Source organism: Aotus nancymaae, unplaced genomic scaffold (genome assembly GCF_030222135.1).
Source record: "Aotus nancymaae isolate 86718 unplaced genomic scaffold, 86718_ANA_hifiasm-v0.15.2.pri h1tg000043l, whole genome shotgun sequence".
In the NCBI taxonomy this organism is placed as follows: Eukaryota; Metazoa; Chordata; class Mammalia; order Primates; family Aotidae; genus Aotus; species Aotus nancymaae.
In genome coordinates, this window is record NW_026988457.1 from 14,721,574 (window position 1) to 14,749,145 (window position 27,572).

Here is a 27,572-nt window from a genome sequence, read left to right on the forward strand (position 1 = left end):
GCGGAACGTTCCAAGTTTTATGGGTGTTTAAATCAGTCAGCACCTTCCTTCTGAAGATATATCAGATTTGTGAGCAATGTTAGTATTTTTCTTTTCTCACTAAGGGCCACAGTTCTGAATAGAGGTTTTTAAAAAGCCCTAGCAAGGTTTCTTTAACAATGAAGCTAACATTTAACTATATCATCAGCTTTGTGTAACATTTCTTTCCTGACCCTTGGGTGAGTCACCCTTGGGTGAGCCCTCCTTGGATGCCTGCTTCTGGCTACACACCTCTTTACCCTTTTCTCTGCACGGTTTTCATCTTTATAAGGTCAGAGTTGGTGTCTAAAGGCTCTCTACTGCCACATTCAAGACCTGCCTCACTCAAAGTCACGTTCAAGATGCAGAAATGGGGATTTGGTAAGGAAATTCTGGAATTTTCGAAGTCTTCCAAAATACTTTGAGAAGCTATATTTGGAACCACTTTTGGAGGGAGAGGTTGGACAGGAAGGGTCTTCAGAGATCATCAAATTCAACTTTCTAAATCTTAGGGAGTAAACGGAGGCTCCAGGATGTGAACTGCAGGAGGAATGTCTGCGGTGCGACCCTTATCCTTCAGCCAAGGTCTCCTCTGTGTCTTCTTTAGCATCTCTTGGACCTTCAGAAAGACAGCGGAGGATGGCAAGCGGAGTCTGGAACTACTGGAGTCGCCTCCTGCCTCCTCCTCGGAAGGCCCCCAAGAAGGAGGCCCTTCAGAGAGAGAGAGAGAGAGAGAGAGGGAGGGCGAAAGGAAGGAAGGGGAGCCAGAGGTGGGAGTGGAAGAGGCAGCCTCGCAGGGGCTGATTGGCTCCCGAGGCCAGCGCTCTCCGAGCGGTTTATAAGAGTTGGGGCTGCCGGGCGCCCTGCCCGCTCCAAGTCGGCGTCCAAGTCGAGGCCCCGCCGCAGCCTCCGGAGTTGGCCGCAGACGAGAAGGGGAGGGAGCGGGAGAGGGAGGAGAGCGCCGGAGCGAGCGGGCCGAGCGCCATGCGCCGCGCCAGCAGAGACTACACCAAGTACCTGCGTGGCTCGGAGGAGATGGGCGGCGGGCCCGGAGCCCCGCACGAGGGCCCCCTGCACGCCCCGCCGCCGCCCGCGCCGCACCAGCCCCCCGCCGCCTCCCGCTCCATGTTCGTGGCCCTCCTGGGTCTGGGGCTGGGCCAGGTCGTCTGTAGCGTCGCCCTGTTCCTCTACTTCAGAGCGCAGGTGAGTGGCCACCTTCCCAGGGGTGCGCGGCCAGAAGCGCCCCTCTCGTTCCGCCCGCACTTGGAAATTGAGTCTGGCCACGGGGCTGGGCTCCCCAAGCTTGCATATTCAGGAGGGGAAAGTGACTCTGAAAGAGGGTGTGTCGGGTTCGGGGACGGCCTGGCGCGGGGCTGTCGGGCGCGCTCTGCTCTCCGCGCACGCCCCCCAGCCCCGCGGCGCGCCGGGGCCAGGCTCCACTGGCCAGGCAGTGGGTTCGTTGAATCTCACCCGGTCCCACCCTGGGAGACAGCACTGGCCGCTCACCTCTTCTAGTAGTTATTGCACACTTTTTCGCCCTCTGTCATTTCTCACTTGAAGTTAAGAACCAACTTCTGTTCCGTCAGAAAAAAAAATAAGCGCCTTCTCTTGGGCATCCACCCCTCCCTTCCCGCCCACCGCTCGGCGGATTTCGGTTCCTGCGCCTGGCTGCTCTGCAGGTGTGCTGGGTCCACAGTGCTGGAGGGGTGCGCAGAGTGGGAGGTCTCGGTGCTCGTGCCAGGTCGCCCAGTGGGTCGGCAGAATGACACAGCGCGACCAGAGAGCCGAGCGCTCGGGACGGGGGCTCTGCGGCTGTGGCGCTGTCCCGTGAGGGCGAAGGAAGAGGGACAGCCCCACGTGCCTGCCAGAGAGGTGGGCGGAGGAAGGAAGCGAGGTGTGTGTGATGGCACAGGGTTACTACAGTCTAGCAAATAACCAACCTTCGAAAAGATGAAGAGGTTTTTTTTTGCACGACGGCTCGGAACTGCAAGGAGATAGTAGGAAGGAAGGGGTAAATGTGTAATATTATGCTTTCTGGTGGTTTATGCTCTTGTGTTTTCTTGGAAATTGCAGTGCAGTTGGTTGGATTCATTCAAATATTCTTGTCTGGTGCTGTGAACTCTTTCTCAGAGGAAGTGGGGGGCTGACTGTGCATTTTTTTTATGGGAAAAGAAAGTTGGGTTTGGACGACGTTCGTTTTTCAGATTCAAAGGTGATTACTAAACCAAACGAGATGCATCAAAACATGGCATTGCCTGGATTGTATGGTTTTTTGACATGTGCCAATGTCTTGAACTCCGTTACTTTTAATCATAGGCTTTTTGTGAAGTGTTCATTATCCGCTTGTTTGCATTTTCTAGAACTAGTGCGATTACTCACTAAAAGTAGAAATGCCATGAGCCATGCTTCAGAAAATCTGCATTAAATATAATCTACCCATTGAGAGTTTTTTCCCCCAAAAGACAACTTTTGAGTGGCTTACTTGCAACACAGATAACACATCTATACAAAAGTGACTAAAAGCCTTTCTTTCATTGGAGCGTGTTGTGGTCAAGAATGGTTCATCCATTTTCCCATCCAGCATTTTGTTAATAACCCCATGTAGTGCTTGTGCATGGAGTGCCAGCGTTGAGCATGGCCCCATCACCTGCGACTGAATGAATTAAAAATCATTTGTTCAACACACAGTGCCCACTTACAATGGGCATGGAGCCAGGTAACAGAGGGGCCTAATCAAACGTAAAGTTCTTAGTCAAACAAAAGAGCAACATTCAGAAAAGTGATCAAAGGTGCAGTAGTTCTCCACTGTAAATCTTTTCTAACACCGTAGGGATATGGCATTTTCATTGCCGTAACAGTGAAGACAGTGTCCAATGTTGAAAGAGCGGTAGGGAATGAAGGAGTTCTAGGAACCATGAACAGCTTGGCTTGGCAGGAGCTGTGAAAATCAGTGGCATGGCTATGTAGGAAAGAGTGACTTGCTGGGCTTTTGTTACAGTTGTTGAGCTTTTCCATAGGAATTCTCAGTGGTCCCCATGGGCTGAGGAGTCAGGGCTTTCAATGATCTCGCATCATCATTTAGCAGTCTTAATGCTGTATGAATAATAGTAGAACACTCAAAACCCTTTTTCAAAGTAAACATGTGAGTTAGGAAGTCTCCTTTGGAGAAGTTAATGCCATCAGACTTTGGGGTACGGTTTTCTTAAATACCATGAAAATTCGGTTCCTCTGACTTCTGCAAAATAATTTAGCCATTAGTCTGAACCCACTTTTGTACTGCATTTTTAAAAGGCCACCTCCTTCAGTAAAGAAACAATATTAGGAACAATATGTTCATATGAATATACTACTAGATCTGGATGCATTTTACTGGATATTGTGTCTACATTTGTTACCCAAAAAAGTCCTAATCATTTTGAGATACATTCTGAAATAGTTACAAATAAAAACTGCCATGGTGTCTGGAATTTGCTTCAAAATAATTTCTGGTTGCTTACAGATGAAAAAAGATTTGCCATACACTGGTAATAGCTGAAGCGCTGATGAGTGCATGGGGGTTCACTCTGTAATTCTTTCCTCTTTTATATGTGTTAGAGACTTTCTTTCAAGGTCTTAAGAGAATAGTCTCCATGTGACCTGCAGCTGATTTAACATTTTCCCTTATATCAGCTCTTTTGTATTAGAACTTGGTACAAAATAAATCATAGTAGTTTTTTGATTTCCACTGAAGTTGTGAATCAGCTATTTGGGGTTTCTAAATGCATTTGAATAAGAACAAATATCCAGTAACATGTTTGTAGTTTACAGTTAAAAAATGATGAGAGAAATCAGTTTTATTGTTTTCGTTTAAAGGTGGAGAAAAGAAGGTATGCAAATCATCCAGGAAAAGCTTTTGAGTTTTTAAATGCATTTAGAAGAATGCCCAGAATAGTGTAAAAATTACAGTGACTATTAAAAAAAACTTGTTTTCTTGAATGTTTGAATAGATAAAATTAAATCAGCCTCCTGCATGTTTGCAGAGTGCCTGTGCCTGGATTTTAAAAAATACATATCTACTAGATCCAGTGTAGCTTGGCTTTCCCCCGCCACCCTGCCAGAGAGAAAATAGCGTGTGGTTTCTGCTATATATTTGCCACATAGTATTCATAGTTTGGTTTACAAAGAAAAACAAAAAACCCTTTCAAAAAGTTGCTCTGTGTGTGTGTGTGTTTCTTTAACATTCGTATAACCATATTCAAAGCTTAGGGTTTAGCTATAAGATAAGCTTTTCAGAAAACTCAAGATCTTTTGCCCTTTTAACTTCTTCCCTCAATCCCCCAATAGGCACAAACCAACCTCCCTGCTTGTTACCCAGGACAACAGTCACTACTGAAAATCTGATGTAGAGGTGTGCACTGCCTGTTTGAAAACACAGATAACGAAGTAGTACAAATGTCAAGCATCCTGCCTCATTTAACCCTACAAATGATTAAGTTTCAAGGAAGTTTAAAAAATGAGACAGTGTATTTCATAGGCATCACGTAGTCTGACAAATGCATTTTAACAGTCCATTTTAAGTCAGATATTCAAGATTTATTTAATGTTTTCAGACATGTCTAAGTACAATGAATTTATTTGTTACTCAGTTTACTGTGACTTTTGGTCGAATTTCTGTGTTCCTCAATGAAGTGTAAGTTTCATGGAGACAGGGACTGCTTGCTTTGCACACCACCTTATTCATAGCATCTAGCCCAGTGCCTGGTATGTTTAATTTACTGAAAAATATTTTCTAATGATTTGTAACACTACAGATATGTCAATTTCTGATTGTAATATGCAACTTATCAGATTAGTAGCTAAAATAGTATAATTTTTCAATCATGCAATCCTCCAGCCAGACTACTGTGTGCCAGTAGGTAGGTTGTTGTGTAGGTGATACATTCGTTCAGTCAGTTGGTGGGCATTTGCTGAGGGTCCAGCATCAGTCTGGCTCTCTCCCTGCCCTGCAGTTCCTTCAGCTTAGAGGCCCTCATTTACCTGTGTATGTAGCTGGCCTTGCACCCTGGACCTCTCCTCCTCCCTTTTCTCCTAGTCTCCATTTTCAGGAAAGGAGGCAAGGGCACTGGAATGAGAGAGACCTGTGTTTGTAAGTTAAAAATAAATTTCTAATGTGTGATCCTTGAGTAAACAAAATAAATGAGTATATTAAAAGCAATTATGCCATGCATTCTTGATTTCTTTGGGGAAAACAAAACATTGATGGGCATTTAACACTAATGCAGCATTCCAAAACAGTGATTCTCAACTGCACATTCAGAGTATTTGGGAAGAGGTCCAATGATTGGACACTACCCTTAGGGATGTTGATGAAATTGGCCCAGTGTGGGGTGGGGTAGAAGTGAGATGGGATCTGGGTATGGGTATTTTTTAGGAGAAAGGGGACAAAATCTTTGCATTGTATTTATTTGCATCAAATCAGTAACCATTATTAACAGTTAGTTGCAGTTTCTTTGTACGAATTGATGTTACTTGTGAAACAATTTTTAAATTGGTGTCCAGGGAACTTTGGAATGATTTTAATAGCAGAAAATCTATATTTTAAAGCATGACTTCTCAAACTTTAATGTAGGTAAGAATCACCTGGGATCTAGTTAAAATGAATATTCCCAGGAAGTGTGCCAGGGTGAAGCCTGAAATTCTACATTTCTAGCAAGCCCTCAGTGAGCCCACGATGCTACTGATTGGACTACCCTGAGGCTCAGGAATATAGGGGCCAGGTACGGTGGCTCGTGCCTGTGATCCCAGCACTTTAGGAGGCCAAGGAGGGAGGACTGCTTAAGCCCAGGAATTCAAGACAAGCCTGGGCAACATAGCAAGAGTTCATCTTTACCAAGGAAGAAAAAAGAAATTAGCAATTAGCCAAGCATGGAGGCCTGCACCTGTAGTCCCAGCTACTTGGAAGGCTGAGGAAGGAGGATTGCTTGAGCGCAGGGATTTCAAGGCTAAAGTGAGCTATGATTATACCACTATACTCCAGCCTGAGTGGGGGTGACAGAACAAGACCCTGTCTCCAAAAAAAAAAAAAAAAGAAAGAAAAAGAATAAAGGGAACTGCTGCTTTTGTTAGACAGCTCTTAGCTTGTCAGCAGGACTCCAACTTAACCAAGTTTAGGGTCCCCAGGCATTTCCCTACTAAGGCCACATTATTCCTTTGGCTCAGCAGTTTTCTGGTGGCGCCAATTCAGGCCTTTCCCTGAATCTTCTTTCCTGAGGTCTGAACCCAGTGACCCTTCATATCAGTTGCCCAGGCTTTTCTGGTCTTGTGGGATACATATTGGCATAAGTAAGCCTTTTTAGTTTTCCAAAGTGTGTGATTGAAAACTTTCCTTGTATAAAAGCTCACATACTAATTATTCTAAAGAACATAGGAAAAATAAATACAGATTGTACACAGTTTTCCTTCATGGTGGTATCTCTTCCGTGATGATTATAGATAATCCTTGTATGTGCAAGACTGAAAATAATAAAATTTGTTATTAGTGGGTGCACATATGTTAAAAGGCTGTCTATTTCATTTTGAAAATCTCAGATATGGATAGGCTACTTTTCAGTTTATTTCTAATGATTGGTTAATAAACCAATGTATCATTCTGATTACTTTTAAAAAGAGAGGAAGAGAGACTTGTCATTAATTTGGACTGAGCTTTGTAAACTCACGTAGCTTTTCTTTTTCACCTAGTTTGTACCTGCTTATTGTAACTAACACAATGCAGATGAAGTGAAGTACCTTGAATATTCGACAAAGAGGACAAGTTAAATTCTCATTATTAAAACAGGTGATAGCTAATTATTGCTACTCTTTACCTTTACTTGGCAATTGAAACCACTGAAAGGCTTGGAAGAAGCAGGCAGACAATTTTAAAGAGTAGTGATTAAAGATATTCTAATGCTAGACACCTATACTTAACAGGCAATCAGCTAATTACTCAACGGGTATATTTTGGGTGGGACAATTCCTTACATTACAGGAATGTTAGCATCCCTCCATCACACATGTGTAATATCTGCTCATGCAGCCTCCCCACCCCAGTGTGATGACACCAAATATTACCTGCACCCATTCCCAAACACCACCTGACAGGTATACCACTTCAGGTTGAGAAGCACTGATGAGAGGGTCAACAAAAAAGAGATTACATGTCTGACTTCAAGTTTTGTTTGGAGGTAGAAAATGTATTTTTCTCTCTCTTCTTTGGCTGATTAAGGAAAAAGGGCCAGGCAAACATGGTGGTTAAAGATGATGTTGATTTCACCTGATTTATGTAGGCTTCATGCTTTGAATTTCAAAGTGGGCCTCGTAATCCCACCTAGCATGTTGCATATAGCTGATTTAAAGACAAAAAGGTATTTAAAGGCAGAGAAAGTATTTAAACACCCATACTTCCTCTGCCTGCAGTGACCACTTGCGATTTCCTTGGTGCCCCTCCCCTCTATGAACACTTTCCTGTTGCCAGTCAATTTTGACAATTTCCCCCATGAATCATGCACATACCCTTCTGTCATTGTTAAAAGTCCACCGCAGGACTAACTGTGCCTTGTGCTATGGATGATAGTCAGCTACTCATTTAGATGAATTAGAAGTCCATATTTTCACCATCTTGAGAGTCATTGTATTACCTATTAATCGTTAGGAACATAAAGACTCTTGCAAGCGTGAATTTTTTGTTCTTAAGTCACACTTTATTAAATAGCAGGATGATTAGTGATAAGCACTCTAACGTCCTTACTGTTTCTCCTCCTCAGATGGATCCTAATAGAATATCAGAAGATGGTACTCACTGCATTTATAGAATTTTGAGACTCCATGAAAATGAAGATTTTCAAGACCCAAGTCTGGAGAGTCAAGACACAAAATTAATACCTGATTCATGTAGGAGAATTAAACAGGCCTTTCAAGGAGCTGTGCAAAAGGTAAGGGCACACTGAGGCTGATAAGTCAAGGGCCCTTGCTGACTCTGCCAGTACTGAAAATTAAAACTGGCTAAGTGCTGTTGACTCTGTTCTTTTTATTCTAATAATTTGTAAAAGAGCTACAGGGAATGTTTTAAAGAGATTAGCAGAATTCTTTTGAAGTTGGTAGTGATTGATTATGGTGACCAGGGATGTTCATGCAAATATTTTTTTTCTTTCCTTTCTTGTTTCTTTTAAAGAGGAGGGATTTAAATTCACACTTGGAAGAAAGACTAAGGTGGCTGTGGCCTGTCCGTGAGTCAGTTTGCCATTTTGAATTCCCTGACCTAGAAACCATCCCCGCAGTTCACAGGACTTTCTGGTAGCAGTTTTCTTTCTGTTTGGCTTTGTAATGGCAGGACCGCCTATTCCACATCTGTTGATCCAGGGCTCTGATGAGAAGCAGTTGTAACTCTTGGTCCTTTGCTGTCTTCCGTGGTGAGGAGGTAAGTAGGCAGAGCAGGAAACGATGTGAGATGGAGATTCTGTGCCCGTGTTCTCATTTTCTGGGAGAGCTGAGTGACAAGAGAAGAATTCGGGTCAGAGAAGACCAATCACTTCTCTTACACCGACAGCCCCAATTGAGAAACGCTGTGATAACTGCCTGTTTTACTTTCCTGGACAAAGCCACCTAAGAATTCTGCAGCCCAAGAATTATTTTACTTACTGACTCCACCGAAACCCAGGTAGAACACAAACAGTGACCCCAGTGTGAAACCTGTGTGTGTGTTACATACCGGCATGCATGCATGCATCTACTTACACATCCCAGTCTCTACCTTGCAACTCCCTGGTTCTTTGGTCATTCCAGAGTAACTCTCAAGTTCTCAAAGCCTTTACCTCTAAATTTATTTTAATTTAGTTTATCTTTTTAAAAATCCACATATGGTAATATAATTATTTAAAAAGAGGACATGTGTCAGAGGTAGAGGTAGAAAGATGTAGCTGTTTTATAAAGCCAGCTAACAAAAGTAAATGTTTGTAATACCCTGAAAGTTGAGATCTGCTGTATTTTATCAAATCAAAGATACCACCAATTTTCAGCCTACTTTATTATTTCATGCATCACTAAGAAAGAAGAAACTATCGATTAAAAAATACACACGCTCATCATAGGTTCTAGCTGCATCTTAATTCCAGAGATATCAAAATGTTAAAAATTGTGCATTGTAGAATGCATGAAGTACCTATTAGTCTAATGTGTTAAGAAAACACATTTCTTACAAAAATTACTTTTTCATTGTAATTAGTGTGGAGGTGCTTGACTTTGTGCAGTAGACATATTATATGTTTAAATTCAGTGATCTTTAATCTAACAGTATAATTTTTGAGCTATAGCAACAGCAATTCTGTTAATCTATTCATTTTTATTGTTCTGTTTTATATTTCTTTGTTATTCGTTTGTTTTTTATCCCACTTGTGAAGCTTATCTCTTAAATACTGAGTAATCTGTCTATAAACAACTATTCACATGCACTAGGGGCAATCTGCTGGTTCAGAATTGCATTTCGTATTAAGGTAATTCTGGTCAGGCAAAAGATTGTGTCCTAATATTCTATTTAGATTGACCCATGTTGTAAGTCCTCAAAATGATGAGATAAATTTTTAATGTCAGTGATGTGCTGGTTCTTAAAAGTTATCCTTTGAGTTTCTTATGGAAGAGTAAGTATGGAAAATCAGCCAAGTTAATTCTGAAAATAAATAATATTAAGAACAAGGGCAAGGATGGTGGTGCACACTTGGAATCCCAGCACTTTGAGAGGCTGAGATGGGAAGATCACGTGAGCCCAGCAGTTTAAGAACATGCTGGTCAACATAGTGAGACCTCTATTTCTACAAAAAAAAAAAAAAATGCCAGGGCAGTATGTGCCTGTAGTTCTAACTACTCAGGAGGCTGAGGTGGGAGGACTGCTTGGGCCTGGGAGGTGGAGGCTGCAGAGACCTGCAGTTGTACCAGTGCACTCTAGCCTGGCAGCCTGGGTGACATAGCAAGATCCTGCCTCAAAAAAAAAAAAAAAAATAGAAAGAAAGAAAAGAAAAAGATTATTAACATTATTTATGAGACTGCAAGAATGATTCAATCCCAACAGGTTAAAGGAAAAAAATATATTACCATCTCATAGATCCTGAAAAGTGATTGACAAAATTTTTCACAATTTCTAATGTTTAAAATCCATTAGAAAACAGAACTGGATGGATTCTTGATGTTATTACAAATGTCTCAAACTAAAAGTTACCTAACGATTAAACATAAGAGCATGTTTCTTAAAGTCAGGAACACGACAAAGATGCTCACTGTCCCTATATTATTTAACATTGTTCTGAAGGTGCTAGCTAATGTAATTACATAAGAGAATTAAATAAGAAAATATATAGAGAGAAAAAAAGGTAGAATTTTCATGTGATATAATTATATACTCAGGAAAATTCAAAAGAAGATGAAATGCTACAGGCAAAATAAAATAATCAGTTTGTAAAAATTAATAAGTAATAATCACTAGCTGTCCTCATTTCAAATAACTAGAAAACATGAATGAAAGATTTCAGTCATAATTTTTAAAATGCTCTAAAAATAAACATAACAAGAAATGTACAAGGCTTATAGGAATAAAACTAGGAACCTCTACAGAGGCATTTAAAATATGATTGGAGAATGTAAAGACATGGCTATGCATAGTCACCATAATTTTTGCAATACAGCTTGGGCCAAGGACAGCAGACAAATCCTTGGAAGAGAACAATCAGCTTCAAGTAGACCTTATTGTGTGTCTCTCTGTGTGTGAGTGTATGTATATATATAATTTAATATAATACTACATTACTTTTAAATAAGTGAGCATACTCTGAATTCTTTAAAAACATATTGAAAAAATTTGTTTATCCTTTTAAAAACACATTATAGTAATTTCTCTTGTCCTAAGTGAAAATAAATCCCAGATTGAGAGAGTATTTGGCAGCCAATTGTTGCTCACTGGCAGTAGCGTCCCTTAACGCTAGTGTGGCTTCAGTGAACCTTTCTATCACTTCCTGCCTTATCAGAACATTGTCCCACTTCCTTTGAGACTTCTAAGTGACCCCATAGGTAGTATGGAACACCAATTCGTATGTAAAGTTGTTAGTGAGCCATAATGGCAGGATTTTCCCTATTGTAGAATCCTTTTGGAGACCTGATGGCTCATTCCAAATGAGTAACGCTAACGATGAGAGATTCACTACTTGGCAAACCATACGGAGAAAATTTGTCGTCAAGCAGGAATAAGCAACTGCACTTATTAAGGGCACATAGTCTTAATTATGTTGATAGATTATTATGACTCACATGAAGAGCAGAACTTTATTTCATCAATTTCACGTTTGCTGTTGTTTTGTTATAGGATCTTAGCCTTTTGCATAGGTAATAATATTAGACACAACTAATTCTTTCTGAAGAATTATAAATTAAAGCTGTTAGACTATACCAATGTGTGTTTGGGGGTGGAAGATGCCATTTCTTCCCCCTAGACGAGATCTTTAGGAAGAAGACACGTCTTATTTATACCTTATCATTAGACTCAACCAACGTTCATTAAGTGTATATAATGTGCTAGGCACCTTGCCACGTCTTGCCCTATACCCAAGGATTTACTCTTCTCTTACTCTATTCAAATAATGATTTACCAAATGTGTTATCCTTTGATAAGGATTATTGGTTAATATGACATTCTGCACATCTTGCCAAAATAATCAGATTTCTCATTTCTCTTGCCAATGCTGAAAATACGATGGATGCATTAGGCATTCTTAAGTAAGTTTGTATCTTAGTTTTATTTCTAATATAGATATTGAGTGAACACTTAAGACAGAATTACATGTGTGGCTGGAATCATTATTGAGAGATCAACCCATGCAGTGGTAGCAGATACCAGACATAAGCACAATATCACATTATATGTGTGCAAAAAGTGGTATTTACCCAGCCTGTCTTTGGTCAGACATGTAATGCTGTTTTTTTTCTACATTTTTGTTTGTGGCTGGGTTTTCTGGGCTTCCCCTGCCCCCTTTAGCACAGAACTCTGAAAGCCTCTTAGTGATCCAACCCTACCAACCACAATTTATAAAGTCTATCATAACAGTCTATGACAATAAAGAAAACACTAGTATAAATATGGTGTCTGATTTAGAAAGTGATTCTTGTTTCCAGTTTCACAGCCTCCCTGCTTCTGCCAGCCAGCGGGGGTAAGGAAGTAGTGAGTTCAGACCCAAACGAGGACTACCTAGCATGGCAGTGAGGACACTCAGCCCATAGACCCCTTGGCCAGACTGGGTGAAAGCCGTCTGTTCATGCACTCGCTATACATTCTAAGCACTTGAGCTGTGACTGTACTTGACTTTAGTTTGCTGGTTTGTTAATTTCATATTGGGTACTTGTTTGCAGTTACCTTCCTGAAACTTACTTGCAAAGGTATTTGAAAGAATAATGTGCAGGAGAAAGGTTGATAAACAAATTGCACACATCGCTTTCTTTTCCAAAATGGGATGTTCAGTGCATTCAGGATGATCCCCTGGGATGTGGGAAAGAAGCATAAGGACTTTCTGTATATGTATTTTTTAATATTAGCTTTTAAAGGCTGTGCTTTAGCAAATATTTTGTAATGTACAAATACAAGGGAGTGATTTTATTTAATATTTAAATAAATAAATATGTACATTTGAGAGCATGAAACATTTTTTCCCTGATGGAGCTGCACAGTCAGCCATTTTTACAGATCACGGAGTGAAGCTGCAAGCTCCATCAGGACAAGGACCACAGCCATTTCGCACACATCTGAATATATCACACAATTTATTCTTAGGAATGAATGGAGAAAAGCATAAGTAAATGATCAATGACTTATTGAACGCCATAAACTAATATTTTACATCAGCCAACTCATAAAGTCATTCAGAATGTTATAAGCCTGGCTCTCATTTATATGATACTTTCTTACCAGACTGAGAATTGATAATTAGGAATATGATAGCGTGAGGCAATAATGCTTCAGTACAATAATAACACAGGTTTATTTTTGTTAGAAGTTACCTCCAGCTGGCCCTCTCACATCAGTCACATTTTCATCAGGTTTCTTTGCCCTGCACAGCCTGACTGCTATGTAGAGGTGGACTTATAATGTGAACTAAAAACATGATTCTGGCTCCATATATGAGTTAAATTTGATAAAACTCTCTAACTTCCCTCCTTAATAGGAAAAGGCAATGATACTGTAATGACTGCCAATAAGTTATCTTTTTGGCATGTGCTTGACCAACCATTTCCTGGAATATAAGCCTTTGAGTTTCTAACGACTTAATTGGAAAACAGGAAGTAAGACCAGAGAGCCATAATTATTAAACAATTCATTCTTACCTGAAATTCTTTTTTATTCCCTGCCGATCAGGTACATATTTGGTCTCATCTTCAGAATTCATAATGTAGAATTCAGAATTCACAATATCCTCTGATACTAAGATTAGCATACCCAAAGATTTGTAGCACTTTGATCCTCAATGAAATAGTCACTGTCATTTGGTATAGTCTGAGCTGGGTAACAAAGAGACCTATATATTCAGTGAACTAACTAAGAAGTTTTTCTCTCTCACATAACAATCTGGAGGTGAGTCATCCAGGACCAGTAGGGATGCTCCTCTGTTCTCAACATGAACCCACCATCTCTGTTTCCAAGTTGGCTTTTCCATTTGGAAATACCCTATTCCATTCTAGATAGGGGAAGGGTAAAAGAAACGGAAGCCAGCACCTGGAAGTTAAGACAGCACTTCTGGTAGCATCATGTTGGCTGCAAGTTGCTCATAGACCACATCTTGCTGCAAGGGAGGCTGGACAAGGTAGTCTCTAACTGAGCAGCTATTTGTCCACAAAGCTTAAGGAAGGGAGTTGCCTATAACTAATAGTCAAAAAGGAGTGGAAGGAGATGAGGGGACGATGAGCAGTCTCTGACATTCACTAAACCCTATTTAGGTAGGAAAGTGAACTCACTATATGAGCAAGAGTTAACTCTGAGAATACCTAAGTCTATTAAAAATTTTAATGGTCAAGATTGTATTTTCAAAAGGTTAAAATACTTTGGGATTATTTAGATTGTAAGAGAGAGATAAATTTGAAAGTAGATTCAACAGCATTCATCTTTTTGAGGAAGTTCTATTTAGAGGTTGCATCTGTGATTATTGAATAAACCTTGATTGTCAACTGCACACCTTTTGCTGGGTTTTGTAGATTAAAAAGAGCCTTAATTAAAAACTAGAAAGTTCATCAGTTAAGTGATTGTGTTTTCTACATATGGGAAACAGATCTCCTTGAACTGCAATCTCCTTTATTATAATGAGCCCATTCCTATTTTTAAACTAAAGTAAATAAGAAATCAATTGAAATTTAAATAGATTATAACCACTTGTGAAATTGTAATAATTGAAGTTGTTATATGTCGCTATTTGTCATTTGCCTGTTAAAAGAAGGAGGGTAGGGATTAAACCCCATTCACTGCCTTTTTGCCTTTGTATACAAGAATGTGTGTCTGAAGAAAGTTTCTCATAAACCCACAAGGATACTTGGGTTTTGGGGCACTCATGTTCCCAAGTCAAGATGTTAGTCATGTAGTGGTTTTCCAATAGGATTTCATCTCTGTTTGCCATAAAGCTTTGGAAACTGCGATTCAACCCCAATCACATTTAGCGTTTATAAAAGCTGTCTTTGTGGGAAAGCTGAAGTAAGACCCACAGAGTTTTCCTACAAAAACAAGACCATCTATTGCCTTTAGCTCAACAATAAGTTACTGGCTTTGTACTCAGTTTCAGGGGTGACCCAGGAAAGAAGGTAGGAAGCAGGAGGGTTTTCAAGAGGAAAATAACCAGTGAGTGATATCAGAAGTGGGCTTATCTTTGTGCTACAAGTACCCTAGGATGGAAGAAAAGATATTCTGCATTAACATCTTTAAAGAAACAGAGAGCTGGAAGGACATGCTTGAAAGAGGAGCCTTTGTTATGTGGCCTGGGATCTTGGGCTGAGATTCCAGAAGTGGATGAAACTGAGGGTCCTTGGCTGAAAGTGTGACGGCAAGGGTCAGATTGAATTGTCTGCCAGCAGCGGCAGGAGAGGTGCAGCCTGTGTAATTGAAGAGAAGGATGTGTCTTGGAGCAGTGTTTCCCAGACCTGCTGGATCTTAAGACTCACTTGGGACCCTTGTTTTAAAAAGAGAAGAGAAAAGGCCCCCAGATATATCAGTGGGGACTCTGATTTGGTAGTCCAGGGTGGAATCTATGATTTCCTCAAAGCATCCTAGGAAGAGGTGAGAGCCACTGATGGACAGGGAAGCCATCGTGAATGAAGTGACTGTATTTAAGAAGGAGAATCAAGCCTGTGTGGGATGGAAGAGGTGGGTCCCAGAAATTGTCGATAGCTGTCCGTTTCTGAGATGACCAGACAACGAATGCTTGCTCGAACTTTTGGAAGTTCAGGGTCTGGGGTAGTTCCATTTTCACTTAGCTTCCTCATCACTAGGCTGCTACACCCGTCCTTAGGTGGTGGGGGTGGTGGTGGCACCAGTAAAAATAATCATTACAATTATAAACCCTTTATGTAATTATAAAGGCTCATATTCATCGAAAGTTCGAAAGCCCTCAGAACTCTTCTCTGTGCTGGTGACTGCTCCTCATTTGAACTAGTCTTTCACGGTGAATGACGATACCATCATCTCCACCACCCCAAACTGGAAGTCAGAAGATGGTCTTATCCTTTTACTCACTCACTCTTCACTTCTCCCCCATCCTGTGAATTCTACCCCTTACAAAACCTTCAAGTATTGTCTCTACTCTGCTCACTGTGGCGGTCACATAGACAGAGTTCATCATCCTCTCTTGCCGGGATCCTTGCATCTGGCCACCCCTCCATGTCTCACTGCCTGTGGTCCATCCTTTCCATAGCCGAGGGACTTCTAAAATGCACATCTGAACAGGTCATTCCTTTTCTTGCTGAAAGCATCCTTCAGTGAATCGCTATGGTTGTCAGGATGAAGTCTGAGCTGCTGAACGTGTAACAAAAAGTCTTTTCTATTCTGGAAAGCCTCATTCCAGGCCCTGCCTCTTCAGGCTCGTTAGCTTGAATGCTCCATGTCGTCACCCCCACCTCAACTTGTATTCCATGGGTTCATCATACTATGGTGCCAAGCTCTCCTGACCTGGCCATACCCTTTCGCCTCTCCGCCTCTCTGCTGTAATCAGCAAGAGCAGAGAGGACAAAGGGCATGTCTGTCCTGCGAACAGTGTCCTCAGCAACCCACAGGATGCCTGAACCCTAGCCGCCATCAGTAAACTTTGTTGAATGAATGAATGAATGATGAGCCTTTATGCATAGTCCTTTATATGCCATTCCATGCCCTTCTTTGTGTAATTGGTTTTCTAGTTGTCTTTTAAAATCCAACTCAGGCATTACTTCCTGGAGGAGGACCCCACAGATGCCGCCCACCTACCTGCGGGGTTAGGCGCCCCTCCTGGGCACACACAAGGCTTCTTGTAACAGCGGTAACCACGCAGACCTGGGTTGGGCTGGCTCCCTTGAATGTGAGCTTTCCAAGGACAGGGTCTGTGTGATGTTTCCTTTCTATGTTTCCAGCCACAGTGGTAAGCACATAGTTGGTACTCAACGGAAGTTTAAAGAAGTTTAATGGACATGTGAGTGCTCTGTGCCCACAGTGTACTTGGTGTGCTCAGGTGATGAGCTGTTTAATTTTGCCAGTAGCTAGCAGCCATGTGATCAATCCACAGGATTCATAAGGGGCTGGAGGTCTCACAAGCTCAATGTCTTCCTGCTTCTTTGAGGAGAGTTCTTTTCTTCTTTGGAGCATGAACACATTAGGGACCTTGGGGCTGGGGCGCTTCTTCACTGGCAGCCTTCGCCCTTTCCTTCCTGGCCTCGTGGAGCTAAAGCAGCTGGCCTGGTACCTCTGACCTCCTTTGAGTCTCATTCTTAGGGAGAAGTCTGTGAGAGCAAAGTCTTTTCCAGAAGAGATGAGTCTTTGTCAATGTAGAAAGCACGGCCAATGTAAGGTGGCATTATTATTTTTCAAGTGGCAGAGGAAAACAGAGATATGGTAAATAGCACAGTTATCCCAAGATGCCACACTGCAGTTACTCTGACAAACTTTTACATGACACTTTTTAAATGAGTAGTATAGTATGAGACATTTGAAAATTGGGCTCTTTATGAAGACTAATATTGCTGTCATAAGACTACTTTATGAAAACCCAAGGGGACCTTCAACTGTAGCAGAAGCTTTCTCATTTAAACCATGAAGGTTAAACAATAAAAACTAATTTTCTATTCCCAGCATACCCATTGCACTCCCAGGAAAAGCATCAGTCTGCTTTATGAAAATGAGGACACCCTATTCTTTAGCCCTTTGGTAGGTAGAGGACATGAGCTGTTTGCAAAAACATGTCTCTTCCAATCAGCAGACTTCTTTTGGAAGAAATGATCTACCAGTGACTGCATTTGGGGTTTGGGAAGAAGGCCAACTCACATCTTGTTAAAGTTTTTCACTGAGAATTTTCATAGATGGGCATGGGATGGTGGCCACTGATTCAGTCGGAGCTGGAGCGATTAGGAGGCTGAGTGCAGTGGCAGTGGTGGTGCAGTGTGTAGAATTCATGTTGAGAAAACTTTGGCTTTAGGAAAATTCGATTAGTCAGTACTTTTATATTAAAAATAAAGAATTTTAGGAATCAGAATGTGAAGTTACAAATTTAAGTTAAGGGTAGCTTTTACCTTCGGGATGAGTGGGGTCTATACCCTACCTGCTTTCTCTCCTCCTGTCTGCCTGCTGGGCCACTGGACCTCTCGCCCACTTCATGTTCCACACCCCCCTCCTTTGGGGAGGATGAGGACCTGCCCTTTCCCCTCCCCCAGCACTTCTCTCCTCTTCCTTCCTGGTGTCTTCTAGGGCTCTGCTCTAAGGAACCTAGACCACTACCATGATCTTTTACAACATGTATTTAGGCAACAGAGAACTCAATGAATCCTGCTCTTAAAGGTCTTTGCTTTGGATGTTTTTGCACCATGGACTCTTCATAGGGAACCCGGGATCACCAGCTTCATCCAGGTGCATATAGATGTTCCCCCCAGATCCCATGGATTGCAAGGTCAGTGTGAGCTTTAGGGGAGGGAGGAAAGTGATACTAAAGCCTGTCTCATTAGCTATTGCACAACACCTGGTGGCTACTCTTTCTGTGCCTTGTTAGTCAAGAATGCCCTGGAAATACGAGCTTTGCAATTAAGGATGAGATGTTGTTGAAACACTGGCAAAGCATTTTTCTAAGGGAGCAGTGTGTGCAAAACCTGCATGCACAGGAGGGCGGGGTTCTTGCAGGTGGAACTAAGAGTAATTTCATATAGCTGGAACCTATGGCATCCTGAAGCATCCTTCCAGGTGGTGAGGTTTGGGGGTACAGGGGAGGAATAGTAGGAGATTTGGGAGTGGTAACCAAACTAAGTGAAAAATTACTGTTTTTCTATATACTCTCATAACCTGTCTTACACCAAATATGTGGAGTTTGCCCTCACATGAAGCAGTTCTCCAACTCTTCAGACACTAATAGGGTGTTCTGCAATTCAATTATGGCACTAACTGTTGGGAGGTAGACAGACCCAACAGGTTAAAGGCTCAGCCCCACAAGGCTGCCCCACTTCAGATGCCAGTCACAAGTGCCAGGTTGTTGGCTGTATTTCTGACCAACCAGTTACAAATCGGAAGTTCCCATGACCCCCTACTGAGGTTTGATAATATTTGTGAATGGCTCACAGAACTCAGGAAAGCACTTGACTTACTATGACCAGTTTATTATAAAGGATACAATCAGGATCTGCACAGTGGAAAAGATGCCTAGGGGAAGGTATGGGGATGGGGAGGGTCGTGGAGCGTCCATGCCTCTCAGGGCATGCCACTCCCTCAGCACCTGGACATGCTCACAAGCTAGGAAGGCTAGTAGCCTGGCTGAAGCCCATTGTTTAGTTTTTATGGAGGCTTCATTACTTAGACATAGTGTATTACATCATTGGCCATTGGTGGTTGATGTCAACTGGGAGGTCAGGAAGTCAAGGGGTGTGATATGGTCTGGCTTTGTGCCTCCACCAAATCTTACCTCGAATTGTAATCCCCATAATTCCCCAAATGTCAAGGGTGGGACCAGGTAGAGGTAATTGGATTATGGGGGGTGGTTCCCCCATGCTGCTCTCATGATAGTGAGTCTCACGAGGTCTGACGGTTTTTAAGCATCTGGCATTTCCCTTGCTTGCGCTCACTCCCTCCTGCCGCCCTGTGATGAAGGTGCCTGCTTCTCCTTGCCTTCCACCATCACTGTAGGTTTCCTGAGGCTTCCCCAGCTATGCGGAACTGTGAGTCAATTAAACCTCTTTCCTTTATAAATTACCCAGTCTTGGGCAGTTCTTTACAGCAGTGTGAAAACAGACTAATACAGGCTGGGACTGAAAGGTCCAGTCTTCTAATAACGTGACTGGCCCCTCTGGAACCAGACCCCATTCTCTAAGGGTCACATCATTGGCATAAACTCAGGTAAGTTTGGAAGGGGCTCATTCTGAGCAAGAAGGGATGCTTCTGTGACACCTGTCATGCAGGAAATTCCAAAGGCTTTAGGATTTCGGTGCCAGGAACGTGGGATGAAGACAAATCGCATATTTCTTATTATATTATAATATTACACAGGCCCAATTCTGCAGGGCCTTCCAAGCCCTGGTAAGGAACATAGACCTGGACCTGAAGTCTGTAAGCAGCCCCTGGAGGATTTTAAGAAGGGACCTGGATCAGTTTGAGGAGGGCAGGAGACAGGAAGAGGTGGTAGGAAGCTATTATTGTAGTCCTAATGAGAAATGATGAAAACTTGAAGGAAGGCAGTGGTACCCAGGCTGGAGAGGAGGGAGTGGATTTCCCAGCTATTTACAAGGTGGAAATCTGCAGGACTTCTCTGCAGGAATTGGAAACTGGCTATTCATTTTCAGAAATAACCCATGTGTGGCATTCATGTGCTAACTCGGTTCATGAATGCACTATTCTTGTAACTAGGTTGGAGAAGAATTACATGAAGGGTATCATTAAGATGTTAAAATGAATGCATTACATATGTTAACAAGTGTATGAACCCTGTATTATATCTGGCAAACGGGGTGTTAAATCCTTGTTCAACCAGCCAGATGTCTCTGCAGCTGCTGCTGGTATTGCAGAGGGAGGCAGCCACCTGAGACCCCAGCTATGAGCTGGTGCCCGTGATTTCCAAAGCATCTGGCTGTACAAATTCCTTCTTCTATGCTCTGATTGACAGGTACCACATGGATCACACAATTCACATCACAACGCACAGGTGAGATTTTCAGTCTGATAAGCTCAGACTCCAGCAACTTGACCTTTTCAGAGTATCTTTGCAGCTGAGAATATTCTTAGTTGGAGCTGAAATCTTTTTGTGTTATTATTTTCATTATTTTTTTGAGATGGAGTCTTACTCTGTCTCCCAGGCTGGAGTGCAGTGGTGTGATCTTGGCTCACTGCAACCTCTGCCTCCCTGGCTCAAGCAATCTCGTGCCTCAGCCTCCTGAGTAGCTGGGATTACTGGTGCCTGCCACTACCCCCAGCTAATTTTAAAAGTATTTTTAGTAGAGACAAGCTTTCGCTGTGTTGACTAGGCTGGTCTCGAACTCCTGGCCTGACGTTCATCCACTCATCTCGGCCTCCCAGAGTGCTCAGATTACCGGTGTGAGCCATCGGTCTGCCATAAATTACTGCTCCAGGCCTATTTATATTATTTTGTAAGTTGAAAAACACATTGTGGTCAAACATTCTTAAAACCAATTTAGTAACATTCTCTCCTGAATTGGAATGTTATCAAAGTCTTGTTTGGGGCAGTTACTCAGCTGAGTTTACAAAAAGGGGTGTATCCTTTGCTGTAAATGTTTAAATTACCTGGAGCCAAATTCCCATAACTACTTAAAGGAGTTGAAAATACCCATAAGTGTTTATATTTATTCTTATACAGTACCATCTCTCCTAAGTGGCCCCAGTTTATCGAGATTGAGCCAGCTCTGAGACATCTCTTATCTCCTTAAGTTTGGCAATAGATCCCTAAAACATTTGAAAAGTTGTTTAAAAGATCTGAAGGAAGCTGGTCTCAATGGAGCAGAGACAAAGTCTGCACTACCAGGCTCCTGGGAATTGTACTTCTTGGATGTTGACTTTAGGAGAAGTTGAAGAGAGGCAGTACTAGAGACCACATTACACAATCACACTGATCTTTTGTATACTTTGTTTCCTGGAGAAGAAATTGTGTAATCCCCGCATTTTTTTATGAGTTAAATAAAAGATGATATTTAAAAAAAAAAAATCACATTGGTTGTTTTCCTGTCTCTTCAAATGTACTCTGACAGCAAAGATGAAAAGTTAATGTAGTCTAAATAGAAAAATACCACAATGAGAGGATTTTTAAAAAATATTGTGAAATACCTTCATCTCTATTGTTTTTAGACATTGGGGTTTCAAATCTGCAAAGGCTGGCAGCGGTGGTGTCCCAGGCTTGTCAATGTTGGACAGTGTCCACTAGGTGGCAGTATGTCAGAGGGTTTCTTTTATCCTTGAATGGGCAGCGTTATCTTTGATTGCTCTCTTTGGTAGTTCGGTTTCCTGTGTTTTGTCTTGTTTTGAAGGGTTAAATGAAGCTATCATAATTTACGTATGTAAAATTACACTTGCATGAATTCACTGCAAGGCCTACTTGTTATAATGTGACCATAAATAAGTTTATTCATTCATGTGAATTTTCTTGGTAACTTATTATAAGTAATGATCCTTGTCGTCATGGTCGCTTATAGAAACCAAAGGGCAATTCTGTTTGCCCTTTGCGTGTAACAGATGATGAACATGCTGTATCGTGAGAAGGCAGATCACAGATCCTCCTGGGGAGCTGGACATGGGTGCTCATTAGCCAGAGAAGAACTTAGGGGCGCCCTTTGCCCAGCTTCCTCAGTCTGGTAACTGTTTCTGGTGTCTGCTCCAGGCTGTTTGCTGAGAGGTGTGTTGAAGTTACCTGAACTTCTTTACGCAAATCTGCAGGCATTCTGATGGGGTAGGTAATGTGGTTGCGCTGGATGTTTATTCAGAGTGTTAACTAACTGTTTTTTGTTAATTTACAGCTGGCTTAAAATAAGATAAAACATACATACATTTTTTAAGAGATCTCTTTCATGTGAATAATTTGTTCAGAAGAAAGGAGTCGGGATATTCTTTTGTAGTGTTTTTCCAAAATTAGATTATCAGAACTTTCTGAATTCAAAGAAAACGGCAGTGCCGTCTGAATGATAAGATTTGGGAATAAAGAACTACAGAAATTTTAAAACACTCTAATTAATCTGACAGATGTAGAGGACGAATGTGGATGAAAAGAAATGTAAATGCAAAGCTTAGAAAATAAATGGAATTGTCAATTGGGGTGAAGTTTGGGTTCTTCTTCAGAAGGACTCCTATAATCCTGAAAATGAAAAATATCAGGGGACAAGCGAAAGGTCTGTGCTTGGCATGTGTATAGCAAAGTCTCTGATCTTTGAGAAGATGGCAGCATGGAATGACTCCTGCTCTGTAGAGTGGACTCAGTAGGGGCATGTTTGGAGATGCAATGTCCCTTATGTCCTGCAGGTCTTAGTTTTGGGGGTTCATCAGCCAAGCCATAAACATGGCTTGGGCACTTCTGAGCCAGTTGTTTTCTGAAGCCCCTGGGAATTCTGAGATCGTATTTTTTGATGTCCCAGCCCCTTTTTGTCAGATCCCCAGATCCCCAGCAGCCAGATGCCCATCAAGGTGAGCCTCCTTTTCTGAATTACTACTTGAGGGAGGGAATCACACTAAGGATTGCCCTTTGCTTGTAACAGATGATGAATATGCTGTATCCTGAGAAGGCAGATCACAGATCCTCCTGGGGAGCTGGACATGGGTGCTCATTTGATATTTTTGTCCCAACTTCCAAGAGTGTATTTTATGATGATGCCCTGTGAAGGGATATGGGTGTATAGATCCAGAGGCCAAAGTTCAAGTCTCAGCTTTATTAGGTGAAGGTTTATTCTCTTTCTCTGCCTCAGTTCCTTAGTCTGAAAAACGAGGTCAGTAGTAGTGATAGTTTTCCAGCCTCTGGTTCTAATAAAATCAAATATGGTAACAAGGAAAATACTTTGTTGTCTACAAATGTAAGAGGTTATTAAATTTTCAACATGTGGAATATATCTGCAAGTCATGAGACTACAATAAACCCTCGACTAAATTGAGATGTCACCAAACAACTATTCATGAGAACACTTAATTCGTAACAACGTTTATCAATACCTGCTACATATCAGTATCACCTGGGAGTATCTTTAAAAAACTGCCAAGTCACTATCAGACTAATTGGGTTTGTTATCCTGGCTGAGGTTGGAGTTAGAGTATGGGTATCTTCTAAACTGCCTAGGTGGCTCTGCAGCGCAGCCAGGTTCCCCACTGGAATGCATCAAGTACTGAATACAAAACTTCAGTTACAATCTCAAGGCTGGAAGACACCCTGAAAGTGTAGTCTTAGAAGAATGTCATTTTTATGATCAATGTCTGTGCACATAAATAACAATGGTTTTATGGCTCAAAAAGCTGGGGTGCAGATACAGATACTGGGAATACTTTCTTTGTACCTTGAGGTTATAGACACGTCATGTCTGTAAAACTTACCTATAAAATTTCTTAGTGGAATTGCAATCCTTCGATACCCAAAAGAGAGAAAATGAGAGCAGAATGACCTCATGGGTCTCTAGCTAGAGTTATAATTCCTCCTGGGTCATGAAGCCTTTTGTCCTTTTTTTTTTAAGCAGATATTGAAAGTGCATCTGAGAGGTGCTGCTGGTTATTGAATTTTCTTGAAACAAAATGGGTCTGTAGCAACCTAGAAGTTTCTGATTGAAAAGGGAAAACAAAGTTCATTCTCAGGTAGAAGAGGACAAACTTTCCCTGTCCCTTGAGTCAGTGGCTTGAGTCTGCTGCTTCTTTGGCCTAGGTCTCAAGCTTCCAGAAAATCTCCAGTCTCCGCATCTGTGAATCTTTTAGGATATAAAAGGGATTGTCATTCTCAGATGAGGCCCCAGGCCAGCAGCACCAGCTCGCTGAATGCAAATTCTCAGGCCCCACCCCAAATCTACTGGATCAGAAACTCTAGGGCTGGTCCCAGCAGTCTGTTTTAACATGCCCTCCAGGAGGTGGTGGTGCAATGCATATATGCTCAACTTTGAGGACCACTGAGCTAGGACAAAGGCATTTTTCTTTGTTTTTTTGTTTGTTTGTTTTTAAACTGGGTTTCAGTCTGTCACCCAGGCTAGAGTGCAGCTGCACATCATAGCTCACTGCAGCCTTTACCTCCTAGGCTCAAGCAATCCTCCTGCCTGAGCCTCCTGAGGAGCTAAGACTACAGGTGCATGCTGCCACACCCAGCAATTTTAAAAAATTTATTTTTGTACAGAAGGGAGTCTCCCTATGTTGCCCAGGCTGTTCTCAAACTCCTAGGCTCAAGCAATCCTCCCACTTCGACCTCTCAAAGTACTAGGATTACAGGCATAAGCCATCATGGCTGGCCTGGCTTTCTTGATCATAGGTGTGCTTATATAGGAAATCACAAAACAGGCATTTGTAGGTATATGCCAGACTTGGTTCTGCTTCCTTCTCTTCTTCCCGTACTCTCCTCTGATGGAGAGGCAGATCAGAGCTAGAGGGAAAATGAGGGGTAGCGTTAAATCTCAGAACTACTCTGTCACCAAGGCTCCTGTTCCAATCTTTAAGAGTCAGTACTCAAGTAAAGATATATTGTGTATATATAACCATATGAAGATATACACACTGTATAGAGATACACTGTGTATCCACCTTTGCTGGCACCAAAGTGAAGAAGAGAGGAGCAGAGGGAGGTCTATTCCCGAAGGCCACCCATCCACCTGCCTGACAAGAACTGGGTAGAAAGAAGAAACTGCTATCAAGGCATGTCCTGATCCGTGTGAGACCCCTGCACACACTTCCACAGCACTTGCACCTGCTGCAGCAAGAAAAATGCCTGGAAGCCAGCTGAACAAGCGGCAGCGTTTGAAGAAGAGGGGGCCCTATGGCTGGGAAACTGCGATGTGAGAAAGACAGCACAATTACACTCACATATGCAGCAGGTTGTAGAGCACCATGAGCTGCTTAATAATGAAATTTTACTGTAGCCTTAAAGGGAGAAAGTAAAAACCTGCTGAAAGAAAAAAAAGATGCATTGTGTACCTTTAAATCTGTTGTGAAGGCAAAGGAGACAAAACCAAGAAATTCCAGAAATTGGGCACCACTGAGAATCCAGAGGTCTTGAGAAAAACTTGGAAGACTGGAGGTCAGCATGAGTGGGGAAGAAAACGAGGCGTGGTCAGGGCCACTCCACCCAAAAGGCGCCACCATGTGCCTGAATACCCTCCCTGCACATGGCGCTCCCAGAGCTCTGCAGTGCAGCACCCTGGATCTAGGTAACAGCAGAAAGTGGCTGTGAGTGAGTCCTAGGATTTCTTTCTAATAGCCACACTGTGACTTTAGAACTTCAGAACAGGTCAGTGAAGACAGCTGTGCCATCTCTAACGGTCATCAAAAACAATGTAGATTCTTTCTCTCTCTCTCTCTCGGAAGTTTGGAAGGAGAAAGAAGAATCAGTATTATCTTATCTCCAGAATCATTCCAACTAATAACAGTTGATATTGCCTCTGTCTGCCTATCTGTCTGTCTGTCTGTCTGTCTGTTTCAAAGCCCTCCTCTCTAGATACTTAAAGAACTTAAGCTGCATGGCCTATCTTTTAAACATCATGGGGAGAATGGTTAGCATGAATAAGTTATTCAGTAACAAGGGAAATTGGTAATCTCTCCAGAATGGTTTTTTTTAAGTAACCTTATAATAGATATCTCTTTTTTGGGGGGGGTGGTTAGAATCTCATTCTGTCACTGAGGCTGGAGTGCAGTTGTGTGATCTTGGCTCACCGCAACCTCCCCCCACACCTCAGGGTTCAAGCAATTCTCCTGCCTCAGCCTCCTGAGTAGCTGGTGTTATAGGCACCCACCACCACACCTAGCTAATTTTTGCATTTTTAGTAGAGACGGGGTTTCACTGTGTTGGCCTGGCTGGTCTCACACTCTTGACCTCGTGATCCACCCACCTGAGCCTCCCAAAGTGCTGGGATTATGAGTATATAATAGACATGTAAATGTACTGGGCACTCTGCTAAGTCCCTACACACGTTACCTCATTTAGTCTTCACAAGTACCCTATGATGAGGTGCTGTTAATATCCTCTGTTTATGCAAGGACTTGAACCAAGGTAAAACCCTGAGCTTTCATCCCCTCCACCTTACTCTTGCCCTAAGATGTGACATTTTAATGTCAGCTAATGTCTGGATCCAGGGGGGCATGTGGTTACCTATTAAATCCTTTATTCTCAGGGCTCAAATTGAGATATGCAATTACCTACGCTCTTTATGATTTTTTCTTTTTCTAGCTTGTGCTTCTAACCCTCTATTTGTGGCAGTATTTTAAGTTAATTATTGGTACTCTAAAGGCTCTTAGACTTCCGTATAGTACTTTAAGTACACTGTAACTTTAAAATAAAAAATTAACCACTGGGAGCTAAGCATCATTCTCTTTCCTGTGGGCTGAGCTTTAGTATTATAACAGAAATTCACTAATGAAATAGACATAAAAATAGCCTTCCAGAATATTTAAGAGGGTCATATATTCTGTGTAATTGTTATTTTCCTAGTTAACTTCATCTCCATTTGTGTACCTGCTACAGATTTTTAATTATTTTCAATTATGCTACGGTTTATAATTTACACCATCTTTTATTTCCTCTTATTGTCTTAAAGTATTTTGTTTGATGTTGGGTATGGTCTCAAACACATCAACATCAATTCTTTGGGGTGAACTTCCCTTGACAGCCATCTAGAGCATCTAGGAATTTCACTGCCAATGCTATTATGGCACCTTTGGAAGGAAAAGAGGGTTAATTTATTGCATATGTAACAGCCCTGAATTCTTACTGCTGTACAGAAAGAATGATTTTATAAATAAAATTATTTTTCCTTTTTATTTCAGGAATTACAGCATATCGTTGGATCACAGTACATCAGAGCAGAGAAAGGTAAGCATGGATCCATATGTATGTATGAAATCCTACAGGGTCACTACTCTGTTGGCTATAACAATATGGTTTCTCTCTTCTCCAGCGATGATGGATGGTTCATGGTTAGATCTGGCCAAGAGGAGCAAGCTTGAAGCTCAGCCTTTTGCTCATCTCACTATTAATGCCACCAGCATCCCATCTGGTAAGCTCCATTTGCATCCAGCTTGAAAATATTTTAAGAGTCATTTATCAGCCCATTTCAATACTGAAACCTATTTTTAGCCTGTCACTAAATTTTTGAGAGCCCTTACTTCAGAGCGAAAAGAAAGACCATTTATCTTCAGTTGATGA

General features: G+C 41.8%; 1 protein-coding gene across 1 annotated transcript in view; it reads left to right on the top strand.

The window, feature by feature from the left end:
* The first annotated feature begins 887 nt into the window (after positions 1-887).
* TNFSF11 (TNF superfamily member 11) overlaps positions 888-27,572 on the top strand; it is a 33,186-nt gene continuing 6,501 nt past the window's right edge. The window contains exons 1-4 of the mRNA XM_012473568.3: positions 888-1,221; positions 7,800-7,967; positions 27,194-27,239; positions 27,325-27,423. Of these exons, the coding sequence (XP_012328991.2) occupies positions 1,003-1,221; positions 7,800-7,967; positions 27,194-27,239; positions 27,325-27,423 (532 nt within the window). The 5' untranslated portion in view covers positions 888-1,002. The remainder of the gene's footprint in view (positions 1,222-7,799; positions 7,968-27,193; positions 27,240-27,324; positions 27,424-27,572) is intronic.